General features: G+C 36.3%; 1 protein-coding gene across 1 annotated transcript in view; it reads right to left on the bottom strand.

Annotated features, from left to right (window-relative positions):
* The window catches only part of LOC149258478 (uncharacterized), a 70406-nt gene extending 53311 nt beyond the window's left edge, over positions 1-17095 (bottom strand). Inside the window, exon 1 of the mRNA XM_089419114.1 lies at positions 16025-17095. Within this exon, the coding sequence (XP_089275240.1) occupies positions 16025-17095 (1071 nt within the window). The remainder of the gene's footprint in view (positions 1-16024) is intronic.
* Positions 17096-17346: the final 251 nt, after the last annotated feature.

Genomic DNA, 17346 nt, shown 5'->3' with positions numbered 1-17346 from the left:
CGCACAGCAAAGCAATGGAGCACAGTTTAAGGAATTAAATATATCGTGTGGTGTAAAGACTTCAAGGTGGGTCGAAGCCCCCATTTTTGTAAAATCACATGATTTTGTAAGGGATCAATGGTTTTGGGACCATAGTTTCTTTTTTTAGGGAGTTCATGGTATTTTGACCATGTTATTTTAATGATGTAACCCTTCGACATAAAATAATAAGAAGAGAATCATCCATATTTAGATCCAGATCATTGTTATGGGAAAATTATTGTGATCTGTCATTTGAAAGAGAAGGCGAGGCTCTACAACTGAGTGTGCAGACAACCTACAACTTAGTGTGCAGGTCAAAACTGTATGTTGTTCAAAAATTTATTATATTAAGCAACAGTTCTTGTGGGCATAACCCTACACTGGGGTGAACCAAGGTAATTTGGTGTTTGATGTGTATATTTTCTTATTATCTATTGTAGAGTAGAAGTTATTACAGTTGCATTTTACTTCAGCACAATGATGGTTTATGATTTTATATGGCATGTTTAAGTGATTAATCTAATGCGGCGAAGTGATTTATAAATGTTAAGAATAATATAACATAATAATACTACATCCCCTAATCCTTCAAGGTTTCAAAAACATTGCTCTCCATCCTCCCATAGTCACTTCAAGTGAGACTATGATCTGCTTGCAAGTCGTTGCCAAAAGGGCCAATGATTGTTGTTTTGTTGGTGCACAATATAGATTGAACCTGGGTCAGCCCAAAGCAAGCCTACAAATGGTTCCATTGCTGGGACCAGGATATGTGGATGTGGCACCCATCGAAGAAGGATATTCAAGACTTGATATAACTAATAGAGAGAGAATTTGTTGATCAAGAAAATAGAAACCCTCGTCTGACACCAGAAGCTTGGTTATAGAAGTATATTTTTACATATCAATACGAGATTTTCTTCACTTATTTTCCTATTGAACTATACGTGTGGATATCAAAGTTGACCACAAGGAAGAATTGTTTTAAAGGTGAAGAACCTACGGTGTGGAATCGTGAACTCATACAACGACTCAAGAGCATTGACAATATGATTTCAAGCGATGTCGATTTCTGGATTGATATCATCTTGGGAGGATTCATTATTGAGTTCGCCGAGACTCAATTGTGTCATACAATGAAGTGTAATGATGATTATTCAAAGGACCGCAAGGTAAGTATTTAAAATCTCTGAGACTTCGGATCAAGATTCTTTTGTGTGAAAAGGGATTTTTACAAATGTAGTGAGATTTCTAGTTTACTTATGTTTGGAAGAAGAGAGAATAAATTTGAGTAAGAGATCGGAGCAACATGAAGTGGAAAGAGATAGAGTAGATACCAAAAAGAGATCTCATGGACAATACCTGAAGACCTTTATAGAAACTGATTATAGTCCTCTTTTAAGTGAATCTGAAAGTGAAAGAGAAGAAAGCCACCCTAATAACCCCAAGGCAATTTTGCAGTATTCATCCTTCCAATTTGAGAGTTCACAAAAGCTATAATCTAGTAATAGCCAGTGTATTTTTGGCTTTCCCCATACTACCCCTACCCATCCAACCCCCCATCCCCTCCCCCTACTTCTCCCCCACCCCTCCCTCTCCCCTCCCAAGAAGAAGTATGGCTAACGATATTAGGTTACCTATTTTCAAAGGAACCAGATTGGAGGATCCGAAATAGTTTTGGTTTTTATGTGAAGCTGTATGGACAAGGAAGTAGATCAACAATGAGAATATAAAGAAAGCACAACTCGTTACAATGTTCTGTGATAGAGAATTGACATGGTATATGAAGTATTCAAATAACCAGAACATAATGTTTGTAGATATTAAAACATCACTGATAAGAGAGTTTAAGAAACCGAAGTCTGAGTTGCAGTGCATCACCAAGTTGAAAGAAATCAAATAGAAACCTATTGAGTCTGTTTGGGAGTTTGATCAGAGATTTAAGGCGTTGTTGGATCATGTAAGTTTTGACATAGCTCCACAGAAACATCAAGAATGGTTTATAGTTGTGCTGCTACCGCATATGAAATTTCCATTAACACAACAAAAGATAGAAAGTCAAGATGAAGCTCTACAGATTGTGATGAAATTGGAAGCTTTGCCTATAAGAGATACTAATGTAGGTATGAAATAGATTCAGAAGCAGCTGGCGAGCCTAACCCTACAGATACAAGACATCAAGAAAAAAAAGAAGCTGGAGAAGAAATATGGTGTACGAAGTGCAGATCAGAGGGTCATTCTAAAGAACAGTGTCCTATCTTTAGGAATTACATGGCTTGTGGGGCACTAAATCCCTTGAATGCAAGATCTAGCCTGTGGTACAAAATATGTAAGACTAGAGGCCAACATCGTTCACAAGATTGTTACTTGTTACAAAAATATGTACAAACTCTGAGGAGTCTATATTGAAAATTCTGTAAGTCAGTAGGACATGATGATAATAATTGTCGGGTTTAAGAACTAATGATGGAGCATGGTGCTGGTGCTTATAGAATGCAAGTAGAAGAGCATGGATATGAGGAAAATGGACAGCGTGGTGGTCAAGGAGATTACCAAGGCAGCATTCAAGGTGATGGCGTTGGTTGAGGACATGGACAAATCATTTTCTATAACTGCGGCCAGCCAGGTCATTTTGTAGGAGACTTCGAGCATCCCACAACAACATGCAACTACTGTAAATCCTTTGACCATGTAATTGAAGAATGTCCTATACTTATGGCAAAGATGCAAGAAAAAAGGAATCAGCCGCTGACATAGAATATTCAAGTGATGATTGTTGAAAGGAGGACCGATGAACCTCAAATTAGATTTGTCACTAGAAGTGGAGCTGCGACCGATAGTGATAAAGCATATGAAAAGAAAGAATCTGAAAGTCCATGGGTAAGAAAAACTGTTGAGAAAGTTCCTATTTTTTATATTTGGAAAGAAAAATAAGTATTTATGGAAGCAAAGTGAAGTTCTATGGATGATGGAGCTTCAACCTCTAGTGCACATCCAAAGCTCGATCAGAAAGTTAACAGTGACGTATCATCAGTGTCAACACATAACCAAGATCTGACATAGGATCAAGCTCCGACAGAAGACCAAGATTCAGAAAATCAAGTAGGTATTTTAAAGTCTTTTTTTGCAAACTTGTATGAAATTGTTAAGAGATCAAAAGGCTGTAGAAGGGCTTCACGAGCTGATATATTATTGTGCATCCAAAGAAACACCGCGAAGTGAGATGCACGCATTCAATAATTTACATCAACATAAGAAAACCAGAAGAGAGATAAGGCTTAGTGCAGAGGTAAGAGAATATGAGATGGATTAAATTATTTTGGATCTTGAATCCGATGCTAATGTCTTGACGAAGTAGGAATGGAAATTAATGGGTAAGTCAAAGCTACAGTGGTCACCTATTCAGTTAAGGATGACAAATCAACAAAATATCTTCCGTATAGGAAGACTACCAAGTGTCACAGTGGATATTGAAGGAGTTCGCACCACTGCTAATTTTGAAGTAATAGAGATCATCGATGATAATAACCCTTATCTTTCATTTCTTGGAATTGACTGGGAATTTGACAATATGGAAATAATTAATATGAAGAAGAGACAGATGATATTTGAAGGAAACAATATGAGAGTAATTGTTCCCTTGGATCCATCAGAAGGAGTAAGATATACAAAACCAATCAAAGAAGAATAATGTGCAACTAATATAGAAAATATCTATCATATGACAACAAAGGAACATGATTATGTTAACCCTACTGGATAAGGCAAGTAGAGTTGGGAACGTGATAATTCTTGTTCATGAGACTTAGAAGAAGAGTTGGAGAACTACTGAAATAGGTTGTATGAATTATTCACAAGGTGTTGTGCAAGAATTACCAAATCAGTTCGTTGTATGATATCTTAGTTATGTAACTTTCCTTATTATGATGGCTTAGGTGATGTAAATACTTTTCTTAATGATTATGAAGAAAAAGTTCCATAAAATTAAATATTGTCATCCTTGGATATAGCCCTGAAAGCTACCCCTTGCTAGATGGTGGAATGCACACAAGAAGAATATAGGAGGTTGGAAGGAATGTCAAAGATTGATGGGGATAAGGTTTGGATAGATAGATACAGAGATAGAAATAAAATATGATGGTGAAACTAATCCTAGGAAGCATATCCAGCTATGCACTACAACATGGAAGGAGATTCCACAACAAGAATGGGTACATGGATTCATTCATACATTAGAGACAATCCCTAAGAACTGGTACCTAGAAATGAAGCTTTGACATGGTATTGTGAACTGGGAAAACATGGTTGATGGCTTCATATTAACATTCATCTTTGAGGATGATTTTCCATACATATATTTGGCCCTTCAGATAGTCAAGAAGAGGATCTTTGAGAATGTAACCCCACTAACATGGTAGCAACTTGATTGGGCTACATAGATAGAAAATGCACTAGAGTGCTATCACCTCACTGCAGATGAAGAAGAACATCCTCGCAACATCAAGATAGAATAGTTAGAAGGATACCATGAAGTAACTAGACCTGAGCTAGAAATATCAGACATAACGAAGCTAATGAAGACCAAGAAGGTGAACATAGGATCAAGAAAGGAACCCGTGTTTGCAACAATAGGAGACTAATGGGATGAAGAGACATTTAGTAAAGTTACATAGTTACTCCATGAATATCAAGAACTATTTCCCACCAAGTTTTCAGAGATGAAGGGTATAACAGGAGATTTAGGATTCATGAATATCCCCCTTAAGCTTGATGTGAAGCCAATCAAACAAAGACCTTAAGGATGAACCTAAAATATAAGGAGAAAGTGAAAGTAGAGCTTGTTAAGATGATAGCCGTAGGAATTATTGAACCACTAGAAGAATCAGAATGGGTGAGTCCTATGGTGGTGCAAGAGAAGAAGACTCAAGGAGAGATTAGGATCTGTGTTGACCTGAGAAAGTTGAATTATGCATGTTTACATGATCCCTTCCCTACCCCTTTCACATATGAAGTGCTAGACAATGTAGAAGGTCATGAAGTTTACTCATTTACAAATAGATTCTCATGTTATCATCAAATTAGGATTACACCTGAAGATTGGCATAAGACCACATTTGATACAGAATGGGGCTCATATGAATACACAATAATTCCTTTTAGATTAAAAGATGCCCCTTCTATATTTTCTAGGGTGGTGGTTGCAGCGTTTAAGGAATACATCCATAAGTTTTTAGAGGTACATTTTGACAATCGGACAATATTTGGATTATTGAGAAAACATGTTGAAAGTTTGAGACTTATGCTCAACACATGTAGGCAGTATCAGATCTCTTTGAACTTAAAGAAATGCATATTTTCTGTACTTTTCAGCATATTGTTGGGACATATTGTCTGTAAGAAAGGACTAATGGTGGACCCTGTTAAGATTGCTATCATTGTAAACCTGCCTTTGCCTAAGATAGTAGGACAGCTTTGCACTACGTTGGTACATACTGGGTATTATAGCAAGTTCATCAAGGAGCATGCTTAGATCATTGCGCCTATGGAGAAGTTGTTGAAGAAGAATATAACTTTTCATTGGAATGAAGAATGTCAGAAGAGCCTCGACGTATTGAAAGAAGAAATAGTAGTTTCACCTATACTAGTGTTCCTTCATTGGAATAAGGAATTCCATGTCCATTTGGATGCGTCTTGTATAACTTTGGGAGTGGTATTGGCAAAACCTGGTGCAAGAGAGATTGATCATCCTATATATTTTGCAAGTAGAAAGTTATCTAAAGAATAAAAGAATTACACCACTACATAACGGGAAGGACTGGCCATGGTATATGCTTTGCAGAAGTTTAGACACGTTTTTCTGGGTTAACACTTTAAAATGTTTACAAATCATTCTGCACTGAAGTATTTGGTTTATAAGATAGTCTTAGGATGAAATATTTGCACATGGTTACTATTATTCCAGGAATATGACTTTGAGATAATTGTTAAACCATGGAGATTGAATGCAGGACCTGACCATCTGTCAAGACTAGAAATAGGGGAAGAACCAACCAGCATAGAGGATAATCTCCCTAATGTGTAGTTATTTACAATCAGAGTGGAAGATGACCATTTCATAGATATCATTTAGTTTTTGACCACAAGAATGGCCCCTTCAGAATATACTACACAACAAAAGAAATAATTAGTGGTTAAGGAAAATGACTTTTCATTAATAGCAGGACAACTATATAAGATGGGACCAGATGAGATACTGCATAGATATGTTCTTGAACATGAAAGACAAATGATTCTAGCAGAGGCTCATGGGGGCGCAACTGGTGGACACTATGCAGGAAAAGCTATTATGTAGAAGATTTTGAGAGTAGGATTGTGGTGGCCTACACTACATAAATATGTGAAGGGATACTGCTGAGCATTTGATTTGTGTCAAAGCACAGGAAAGCCTTCCAAAAGAGATGAGATTCCATTGGTACGACAAGTTAAATTGTTGGCCTTTGATAAGTGGGCCATTGATTTTTTTTGGACCCATCAACCCACCTGGAAAGAGAAGTGATGAAAGGTACATAATTACAGTGATTGATTACTTCACAAGATGGGCCGAAGCACAACCAGTAAAGGACTACAACGCAAATACTTTTGCGAAGTTTATTTTTGATTATATATTGTCTTGATTTGGATGTCCAAAGATTTTGATGAGTGACCAAGGTTCACACTTCCTAAATAAGAATATTGAAGCATTGACTGAGGAGTTCCAAGTTTATCATCAGAAAAGTACCCCTTATCATCCTCAGGCCAATGGAACAATAGAAGCATTTAATAATATTCTGGAGAATGCACTTACTAAGGTATGCAAAGGGAATAGAGATGTATGGAACCTTAGAATTTCAATAGTTTTATGGGCTTATTAGACCACATGTAAAACGTTGATAGGTCAGACACCCTTCAAGAGAGTTTATGGGCAACAATTTGTGATGCCAATGGCATTCATGGTGCCTAGTTTGAGGATTGCAACTTTTACAGATATGGAAGATCCTGATATAATGGAGGAAAGATTGTCGAAAGAGAAAAGGCCTCGCATGACAGATATATTAAGCAAAAGAAGTTCTAAGTAGGAGACCTTGTTCTCCTTTATGAAAGTAAGTTTGTAAAATTTCTAGGAAAATTCAAGATGCATTGGTTGGGCCCATACATTATCAAACATATTACTAAAGGAGTTGAAATTCAATTAGCAAAGTTAAATGGAGAATATGTTGAAGGAATAGTAAATGGAAGCAGGTTAAATTTGTATAGGGACAACCCTACCCCTACAACCTCACTCTGAAGAAAGGAGAAGAGTCTCAGTGCCACCTGCAGTTGAAAGTGGTAACTGGACTATAAACTACCCTGCAAAAAGAGCTTCGACGTAGAAAGTTACTTCATTACAGTCTAGATTATGTCAAAGTTCATAGGAGCCTCGATGTAAGAAGGGTTTCTCTCTACAATATGGGATGCATCGAAGTTCACCAGAAAAATATGACCATTGAAAGTGAAAGTTAATGTTAAAGCACACGGAAAGCTGCATTTATGAGGACCGATTGAGCATATCTAAGGATATATATGAAATTAATGAACACAATCTAAGCTAATAATGGGGTTAGAAACTCATATTTTTTATAAAAAGTTGAGTCTGGCCCATATTGGGCACTTTGCTGAATTGAGAATTTGAGTACTGCTATTGCGAAGAAATTGTAGAAATTGTCAAATGAATATCCTGACAACTAAAGAATTTATTCGTATATTTAGTGAGGAGGGCTTAGACGAAGTCATGGAAGCAGCATCTGATAAAGTAGTTGATATTCCCACACCAGCATCACTTGCATCAGCATCATCATGCACACAACCCTGATCCCCACAAAAGAAAATGACCAAAGAGCAGAGAACAAAGAATAAACAGGACAAGAGACCTATCAAAGAGCCCGAACAAGTAAGAGATGGTGAGGAAGAAGAAGAGTAAGTGAAAATGGAAATGGATGGCGCAATGTTTCCATCACCTCTCCCACCATATATTCCACCAAGAAAACTAAATGAAAATCTAGTAAAAGAGTTGAAGGACACGAAGTATGGCACCTTCACACCTTTATTTATGGAGTCAGTGCGATTTACTAGAGAAACCCTTGGGAAGATTCCACAGCTTAAGTTCATGCACTATGATTTCAATGACAGGAAGAAATATTCGCAATTCACACCAGAAAGATACTTAAAATAAGTACACTAGCTTGAGAGTGGTGTGACAAGGTTATAACTGCAATAGGGGGTGGTTGCATTGACACAATCAGACTTGATGAATATATTGAATGTGTCGCACTTCAAAACAAGTCTAGGTTGCACAGCTTGTGTGGGACAACAACTCGTACTAGTGCATGATGGATGTCTATGGATGGGGAAGACAATCCCTATCGACCCAATGCTAATATGGATAATCATAAGACTTCCCTATGAAGGGCAGAACCCCACGGAAGAGTTTGTCAGGAATGATAAGGATAGAGCCATAGTAGAAAACATGAAGAAGAAGTTTGGACTGACAAAAGGGAAGTGAGGTTATGATATCAACTTGATCAATGACCAGGTAGTTCACTTTGCAGCACATATATTGGCTGGAAAAATCATGAGGAAGCGCCAGGCTAATGAAGTCCCTGCACCAGTGGTTTCATTAGTTGCGTAGTGCACTAATGGGGTTCAATACAATTGGGTGGCATATCTTTGCCAAGATTTTTTAGACGATTGCTGTGAGGTTCAAGATAAAGGTAGTCTGTTTCATTATGATGCTTGTATGGAGAGAGTTGAAAGATTCATAGTTCACTCTAGTACCCTTGAATGTTTGTGAAGTTGTGCGATATACCTCATTGTCGTATACCACTAAACAAGCACGAGCGCAGGAGAGCACAATGTCTTTTGTTTTATTTCATATGGACTTACACATGTTGGTGAACCAACACCCTTGCCTTTCACTAAGTCTATACAATAAATATAGCTATGTCACAAAGTTTAAGGCTGAATTCCACAGAATTAACATACAAGCTCATGGGGACACAAGGAAGAAATGGAATCCCCTGCCATATTTAGTGACAGAAGATGATCTCCTAGCAAAGATACAATAGTGACACGCAGAGTGGATGACTAAGCTCGAGACACAGAAAGAGGATAGTCCGACAGAGGAGGACACGACATAGCACGAGGAAGCTATTGTGAAGGATAAGGATGAGCACGAGTTGGAACAAGAGGAGAAATACACGAGGGTCACCAGGATCCTCCTGAAGGTGATGAGTAGAAAAAAGAGTCTTAAAAGACAGAGATAGACCAAGCTGCCATGAAGAAGAGGAAGGAAGGTGTTGAAGTTTCCACAAGAGGAAAAAATAAGCAGAAGGAAGAAACGGCAAAGGACAAAAAACCACTCATCCTCACTAATGGGGACTTGGATCAAATTGAGGATAGAATTCAGGAAGCAATGGTGAAATCATGGAACAAGTTAAAGGATCTCTACAACGCACTTCTAACAGGTGTCGAGGAGTGCATTTCATAACTCAAGTTATTGTCACAAACACTTAGACAACCAGTGCATGGAGAGGAAAATCTTGGAGAGGAGAGACTAATAGAGCCTACACTTGGAGTGTGGATAACACCAATACTTTTCGGAGCCCTACAGTTTGAGTCCATTGAGGTACAACAACAGGCAAAAGAGTGGAGGTATGTGAATAGAAACATCGCAACAATGCCACTTCATACATTACACAAGCTACATTAAGAGATCATAGATGAGCTGAAGTAATGCGAATAACTCAATTTGAAGTTAAACATTTAGGTAGAGAAAGAGTGAGCTTCATTACAGCAGAATCTTAACCAGGCGATCAAGGAGAGGTATTAAGTAATACAACAACAAGAAAAGCTAAAGGAGGTCATCGAAGAAACATGCCGTGAGATTCCAGACATTGAGGTCCGAGAAGAGGAACCAATGGAGGATAAGGTCAGGAAGTTCGACCTTACTGTAAAAAGATACAAGGATAATATTTCAAAAGTGAAATTTACATATGAGATGAAGATTAGCGAGCTACAGATGAAGCTACAACCAACCACACCACAGGAAGTGTGAGAGAAGAGGGAGACAGACTTGAAGGTTATAATGGACGGTATATCCGCAACAGTGGCAGATTGTGGGAATCTTCTGGATCGGAGCTTAAATATTTGGACTTCACTGCAGGAAGATTAAAATGTGTAGAAACTATAAGAGGATATTCAGTAGAAGCAACAATAGTTTGAGGAGATTCAGACAACTATGAGAACCTTACCAATCTCACAGAAGCTCATAAAGATCAATGAGGGAAATGCCCTCCAGAAGAAGATAAAGGAGTTGAGGAAGGAAGAGAAGATTTTGATAGAGAGAACTCAACCATGGCAGGATGAGGCTCTCAATATGTCCCAAGCAGTGGATGAGAAGCTTCAAGAGCTTCGATAGAGAGAGACAACAATGATGCAAAAGGCTACAAAACCTACTACAGAAGCACCGTTGGAAGAATCACGCAACGAAGAGAAGCAGGTCACAGACATTCTGCAGTAGTCCAACAGTGCCTACAAAAACATTGCAGCAAATATCAGAGGTAAATCAGCTGAGTGACTCGGGACGAGTCACATGTGAGTGTTGGGAACATCCCAACTTGGCCTAGATTTTGGCAAAGACTCCGCATTTTATGGGGTGGAGCATGCAGTGGAGCGAACATCAGAGCATGAAGTGGACAACACAGTGGAGTAGTGGAGCACAGTTTAAGGAATTAAATATACCGTGCAACATAAGGGATTTGGGGTGGGTCGCAACCCCCCTTTTTTGTAAAATCATGTGATTTTGTAAGGGATCAATGATTTTGGGACCATAGTTTCTTGTTTTAGGGAGTCCATGGCATTTGGACCATGGTATTTTAATTATGTAACCCTTCGATGTAATAGTATATAGGGTAAAATAATAAGAAAAGAATCATCTATCTCTAGATCCAGATCAGCGTTATGGGAAAATTGTTGTGATCTGTCATTTGAAAGAGAAGGCGAGGCTCTGCAGTTGAGTGCGCAGAAATCCTGCAACTTAGTGCGTAGGCCAAGAACTCCTTATTGTTCATAAATTTATTATATTAAGTAACAGTTCTTGTGGACGTAGCCCTACGCAGGGGTGAACCATGGTAATTTGGTGTTTGATGTGTATATTTTCTTATTATCTGTTGTAGAGTAGCAGTTATTATACTTGCATTTTACTTCAGCACAGTAATGGTTTATGATTTATATGGCATGTTTAAGTGATTAATCTAATGTGGAGAAGTGATTTATAAATGCTAAGAATAGGATAACATAATAATACCACATCCCTTAATCCTTCAAGGCTATAGAAAACTGGTTCTGCATCCTCCCATAGTCACCTCGGGTGAGACTGTGATCTGCTTGCCGGTTGTTGCCAAAAGGGCCAGTGATTGAGGGTTTTTTTGGTGCGTAGTATAGATTGATCCTGGGTCAGCCCAAATCAAGCCAACACATGTATCATATTTGTTTGTTCCCTTGTTATTTCCTTTGAATATTTCCTTGCCTCCTAAGTATCTAGTGGTTTTTTTGTGCAAAATTTTCCTTCCTATAGCACTCTATTAGCTTCCTGTAACATACTATGTCAATCATGTAATAGTCTATTTTGATATTGTAATAGCTTGTTCTAATCCTGTAGCACACAACTCAAATCCTATAGCAACTAACCTTCACACACCAAGAGGTGGTGAGGGTCCACCTTTTTATTTTTTATTAATTTGTTATTATTTTTTAATTTTTTTCTATTTTTTTTCACTGCATGCAAAATAAACTAAGAGTGCTTTGAGTTAACTGAGCTGGCAGCACCTACCCCTTTGCTCTCTTTGTCCTCTATCATGACTAAATGATGAAAACCAATTTTCTCAAGTCTTTTTCATTTTTGTCTTGTTCATGTCCCACACATGTGGGTGTGTTGGTGGAAATGCAAAGTTAACTACTACATAAGTTTGAGGTTGCTCTATTATAAGTTTGGCTATAAAAAACCTTTCCTTCTCACATTTTTAATGTTTTCTCAAGCTAGAATAGGTTCAAAGGGTGCGGTTAAAGAGTTGAATACCTATGCCTTACCATGCGTGTTTTTATTTTGAAAGATGGTGTTGTAGATGTGGAGACTACATTTGATGATCATGAAGCTACATGTGATAATCTATTGGAGATCCTACTACTAATAGCCTTGTTTCTAGAGGTATTCTAGGTTTTTTGTTGTTGTTGTTGTTGCTTTACATCTCTTGCTAAAATATTGTTGTTGAGATGCTCATGATGTGAGTGTTGTAGCTGATGACCAACTTGTTGATTCTTGCATGAGGTTGTTGAAACATTGATGAAGCTCTTGGAATTCTTTCTGAGGTACAAAATGTCATTTTCTTGGAATTCTTTCTGAGGTACAAGATCGATTGCTCCTGTGGCAAGAGTTATATTGGGGAAACGGGACGATCTCTGAAAATAAGACTTAAAGAGCACAGAGCTGATATAAAGGATGGGAGATCTCGTACATCAACGCTTGCGGAACTCTCATCCAAAACTAAACATCATGTGTTTTTAGAAGATTCTAAAATAATTGCAAGAGAAGATCATTATCAAAAGAGAAAAATGAGAGAGGCCATCGAAATTATGAAATTTCCTCATAACCTCAACAGGGGCAATGGTAGTGAGATTAGTGGAAACTGGCTTCCCCTTATTAGACAAATTAATCCCCCCAAACCTTTAGAAACATAGTATCACTGGTCTCCCCCAAAAAAAAATTATAAAAAAAAATAAAAAAAATTAATCAATTAATTAAAATAAAAGTAATTAAATTAATTAATTAATCAAATAAATTAAAACAAAATAATTTACTTATTTAACAATTACATACTTAGGGTTAAATAAAATTAACATTGGAAGATAAATAAAAAATAGAAATAATAATAAATAATTATGAAATTAATTAATTAAATTAAATTAATCAAAATAATTAAATTAAGATTAATCAAAATAAATCAAAATCAAATTAATTAATTGAATCAATTAAATAATTATTCCTTTATTATACTTAGGATTAATCAACTAGAATAAGATAAATTAAATAAAAATTTAGAAAGGAAAAACTATAAATTAATTAATTAATTAATAAAACTATAACTTAATTAATTAATTAATTAAACTAATTTATGAATTAGTTATATGAATTAAATTATATTGTAAGATACTTAAGTTAAATAAAATCATGAACTAATTAAACAATAAAACTAAAAAAAAAAAAATACATCTTTATTAATACATTAGGTTCATAGGTTAATTAAGTGATTAAGTAATTTAGTAATAAATAAAATTAATAAAATAAAATGAGATAAAATAAAAACTAATTATGAAAATAATAAAATAAATCATATTACACTACATTATTAAAATAAACTTACAATTAGTATTTAATCAATTGTATTTATTAAGGGATGATTAATTAATTTAGTTAACATATAATTTAAATCAAATAATTAAAACAAATAGAACAATTAAAGCTAGAATAATTAAAAACTAAAATAAAATAATTAAACTAAATTATTATAATAATTAAAAATTAAAAAGGTCGGCTTCTAAAAATTTAGCAATTTCTAGGTTTATATATACACTCTAGTCGGAAGATTCTTCTCTCAAGAAAATATCATTCATATTCTAAAAAGGTCCTGATGATGGACCCCCTTTGGGGTTCGAAACGTCGACAGAATGAACATAATACTGTGGAGAATCCGGATCATGCTACCCCAAAAAACTACCACAGAAGCTTAAAGTCTAAAATATTTTCATTGTTGATTGAATTTAGATGATTCATGTGATCAAAATATAAGTGCCACCATGGATCAGATGTTGGTGTTGGAGATGACAAATGATCTTGTAGAAACTTTGCAAAGGTTTTATAACTACCCAAATTTGAGGAAATGACTATCCAATGTCTTCATGATGATTGGTTCTTCATTCTAGTGCTCTCAATTGTGGTCTTGTAGGGTTTCTGCAAATTGATACAAGAATGGATTCTTTCTTGTAGAAGTCACACAGGCCCCTCCAAAATCACCATAAACTTCATGAAATGAATTTAGAAGCTCTAATAATTGATGGTTAGACCATGGATAGGAATTAGAAACTTTGGTGGTGGTGAAAACAATGGAAGAAGGGGTAAAAATGGATTTTTTCATTGACAAAGATGGATTTTTGGATGGAGAAGTGGCTAAATGGCGTGGAGGATGGATGATGGAGGTGTGGTAGTTTTTTTTTTTTTTCATTCCCCCAAAGAAAACATAAGACCTGGCCCCTCTCTCTATGCTAATCATAATCATGTAGCAATTTTGGTCAATCCAATAGCACTACAGGACAATCTTGTAGTACAGTTGTTTGATACATATCTCTCAAACGGTAGATTGGATACACCTTAATTTTTTTTAGCATGTTTCTATCAAAGAGTTTAGACGTCTGTTATCCATACTTGATTGTGAGAATGATTTCAGCAAAATCACATAGAGAATCATTTGTCGACGTGTTTCGAACCAACTAGTGTGGTTCATCGTCAGGACAAGTTGAGGAACAATTCTGAGCAATCCGTTAAATAGAGCATGCAGGTCCTTCAACGGCTATATGAACGGGCAACGGTTAAAAAGACCCTTAACGGCTAGATTAGACCAGGGCCTAGGGGAAAGGGTCAGGGTTCGATAAATTATTCAAAAATATAATCATTAAAGAGACCATGGTTCAATTTATTACCATAATTATTAACTTCTCAAATAAATATTAATAATTTAATAATAGACTAGGGTAAATTTTTTCTTATTTTATTCTATTTTATTTATTTATTAATTAATAATTTTATTAATATATATATATATATATATATATATATATATATATATATATATATATATTATAATTATTATAATTATTATTATTTTATTTTTTTAGTTGCAATATTATTATATTAACTCCAAGCTAATATTATTATATTAATTTCAAGTTGATATTATTAATAATATTAGTCTGGGGTAAATTTTCTAATATATGAGTAAAATGAATAATATTATTATTAATAATAGACTAGGGTAAATTTTTTCTTATTTTATTCTATTTTATTTATTTATTTATTTATATATATATATATATATATATATATAATAATAATAATTATTATTATTATTATTATTATTTGCAATATTATTATATTAACTCCAAGCTAATATTATTATATTAATTTCAAATTAATATTATTAATAATATTAGTCTAGGGTAAATTTTCTAATATATGAGTAAGATGAATAATATTACAATTGTTAATTACTAATAATACAGGTATAGGGTGAATAATTAAGATTATTAATTACTAAAGAGACTAATGTTATTAAAAGAGCAATATTATTATTACTAAACCAATGTTATCATAAGAAAACAGCGTCCAGCTAAACAAACCAAGAGGGGTTAGGCGAAGAAGAGGCTAAGGTAAAAGGGCTGGGATCCAACACCTACTAATCTTCCAGCCGTCATCCCTATTGAGATTCAAAGGTCTTTTCTCGATCTCAAGGGCTTCCCTCAATTTACGATGGTGAAACTGCACAACTCTTGCGATAACTTGAGCCTCTTCGATACAGACTTGATGTTTAGTTTTCTCGGCATGCTCAGCAAGGGCTGAGGACTTGGCCCTTCCATGCCTCAAGTCTGCTGAGTGCTCACTAATCCTCTGATTAATAGAACGACCAGTTTCACCAATGTATGGGGCCCCACAGGAACAGGGAATGACATAGACCCCTTTCATGTCTTTAGGGTCGACAAGATCTTTAACAGATCTAAGAGAGCTACGGATGGTGTTAAGAGGTCTAAAGGTCGAGGGAATATTATGCTTCTTAAGAATCCTGGCAATCCTATCAGTGGTTCCTTGGATGTAGGGGAGGTGTACCCCCAGGATCTGGTCTTTAGGATCTTTATGGATAGAGTGCTCCTTCCAGGCCTTGAGGAAGGCTTTCTGACCTAGGTGTCTACTGTAACCATTTTTAACGAAGACATCCAGGAGATGAGCCTTCTCCTTTGCCAAGTTTTTCTCATCAGAGATTCTTAATGCACGAGTAGCCAGCATGTTGAGAACGCCTAACTTCTGAGCAAGGAAATGATGAGAGCTAGCGTGGAGATATTGATCGGTATGAGTCTTTTTTTGAAATACCTGGTGGGAGAAGGAACCATCATTATTCTTAGAGATGAGAACATCAAGGAAGGGAAGACAACTGTTGACTTCCTTTTCCATAGTGAACTTAATGGCGGAGGATTGCTCATTGAGATGACGGAAGAAGAGATCCAACTCATTGTGACCATGAGACCAAACGACACCTGTTTCATCTACAAATTTCTTCCAAAGGTTTGGCAAGAGATGGGCTGAGGACAAAGCCGTGGACGCGAAATCCTCCATAAAAAGATTTGCGACAACCGCGGATAGGGGGGAGCCCATGGCCACCCCACAAGTTTGCTCATAGAACTCTCCTTCGAAGCTGAAAAAGGTGGAAGTAAGACACAACTCAACTAACCGAGTGGTATCTGGGTCAGTGAGCCTGTTGATAACCTCCATGGCCTCATTGATGGGAATACAAGTATAAAGGGAGACCACGTCAAAACTAACCAGAATATCATCGGGGTCAAGCTTTACCTTCTTAAGATCATCAACAAACGATGCAGAGTCTTTGACGAAGGACTCCGTGCAACCAACCAATGGTCTAAGCTTTAAGGCAAGGAATTTTGCAAGAAGGTAAGTAGGACCACCGATGGTATTGACAATAGGTCTTAAGGGAACCCCCTCTTTGTGGATCTTTGGAAGGCCATAGATCCTAGGGGTGATGGGGTTGCTTTCTATGAGCTTCTGGGATAAAGAATCAGTAAAATTACAGGACTTGATAGCAAGAGCAACTGCCCTCGAAACCTTCTTTAAAGGATTCTTGGAAAGCTTTTTGTAGCTTCCACTATTGTTAAGATGATCCAACATCTTGGAGCGGTAATCATCCTTGTTAAGGATGACTGCTGCTCCTCCTTTATCGGCTTTTAGGACAACAATATCGCGATTCTGGTTTAAGGTTTTTAGAGCCTCAAACTCAGCTTTGCTGATATTACTTCGGGGCGGTTTTGCCTTCCTAAGGGCCACGGCACAATCTTGCCTAATCGTGTCCTTAGTTTTATCAGGAAGGCTCTTAATACCAAATTCCACATTGCAGATGATGTCTTCAACTGGAATTTTCT

The sequence above is a fragment of the Pinus tabuliformis genome, chromosome 6, assembly GCF_031772625.1.
Source record: "Pinus tabuliformis cultivar Carrire ecotype Pingquan chromosome 6, CPIR1, whole genome shotgun sequence".
NCBI lineage: Eukaryota > Viridiplantae > Streptophyta > Pinopsida > Pinales > Pinaceae > Pinus > Pinus tabuliformis.
Note: the sequence above shows the minus strand (reverse complement) of the source record. Positions and strands in the feature narration are given on the sequence as shown.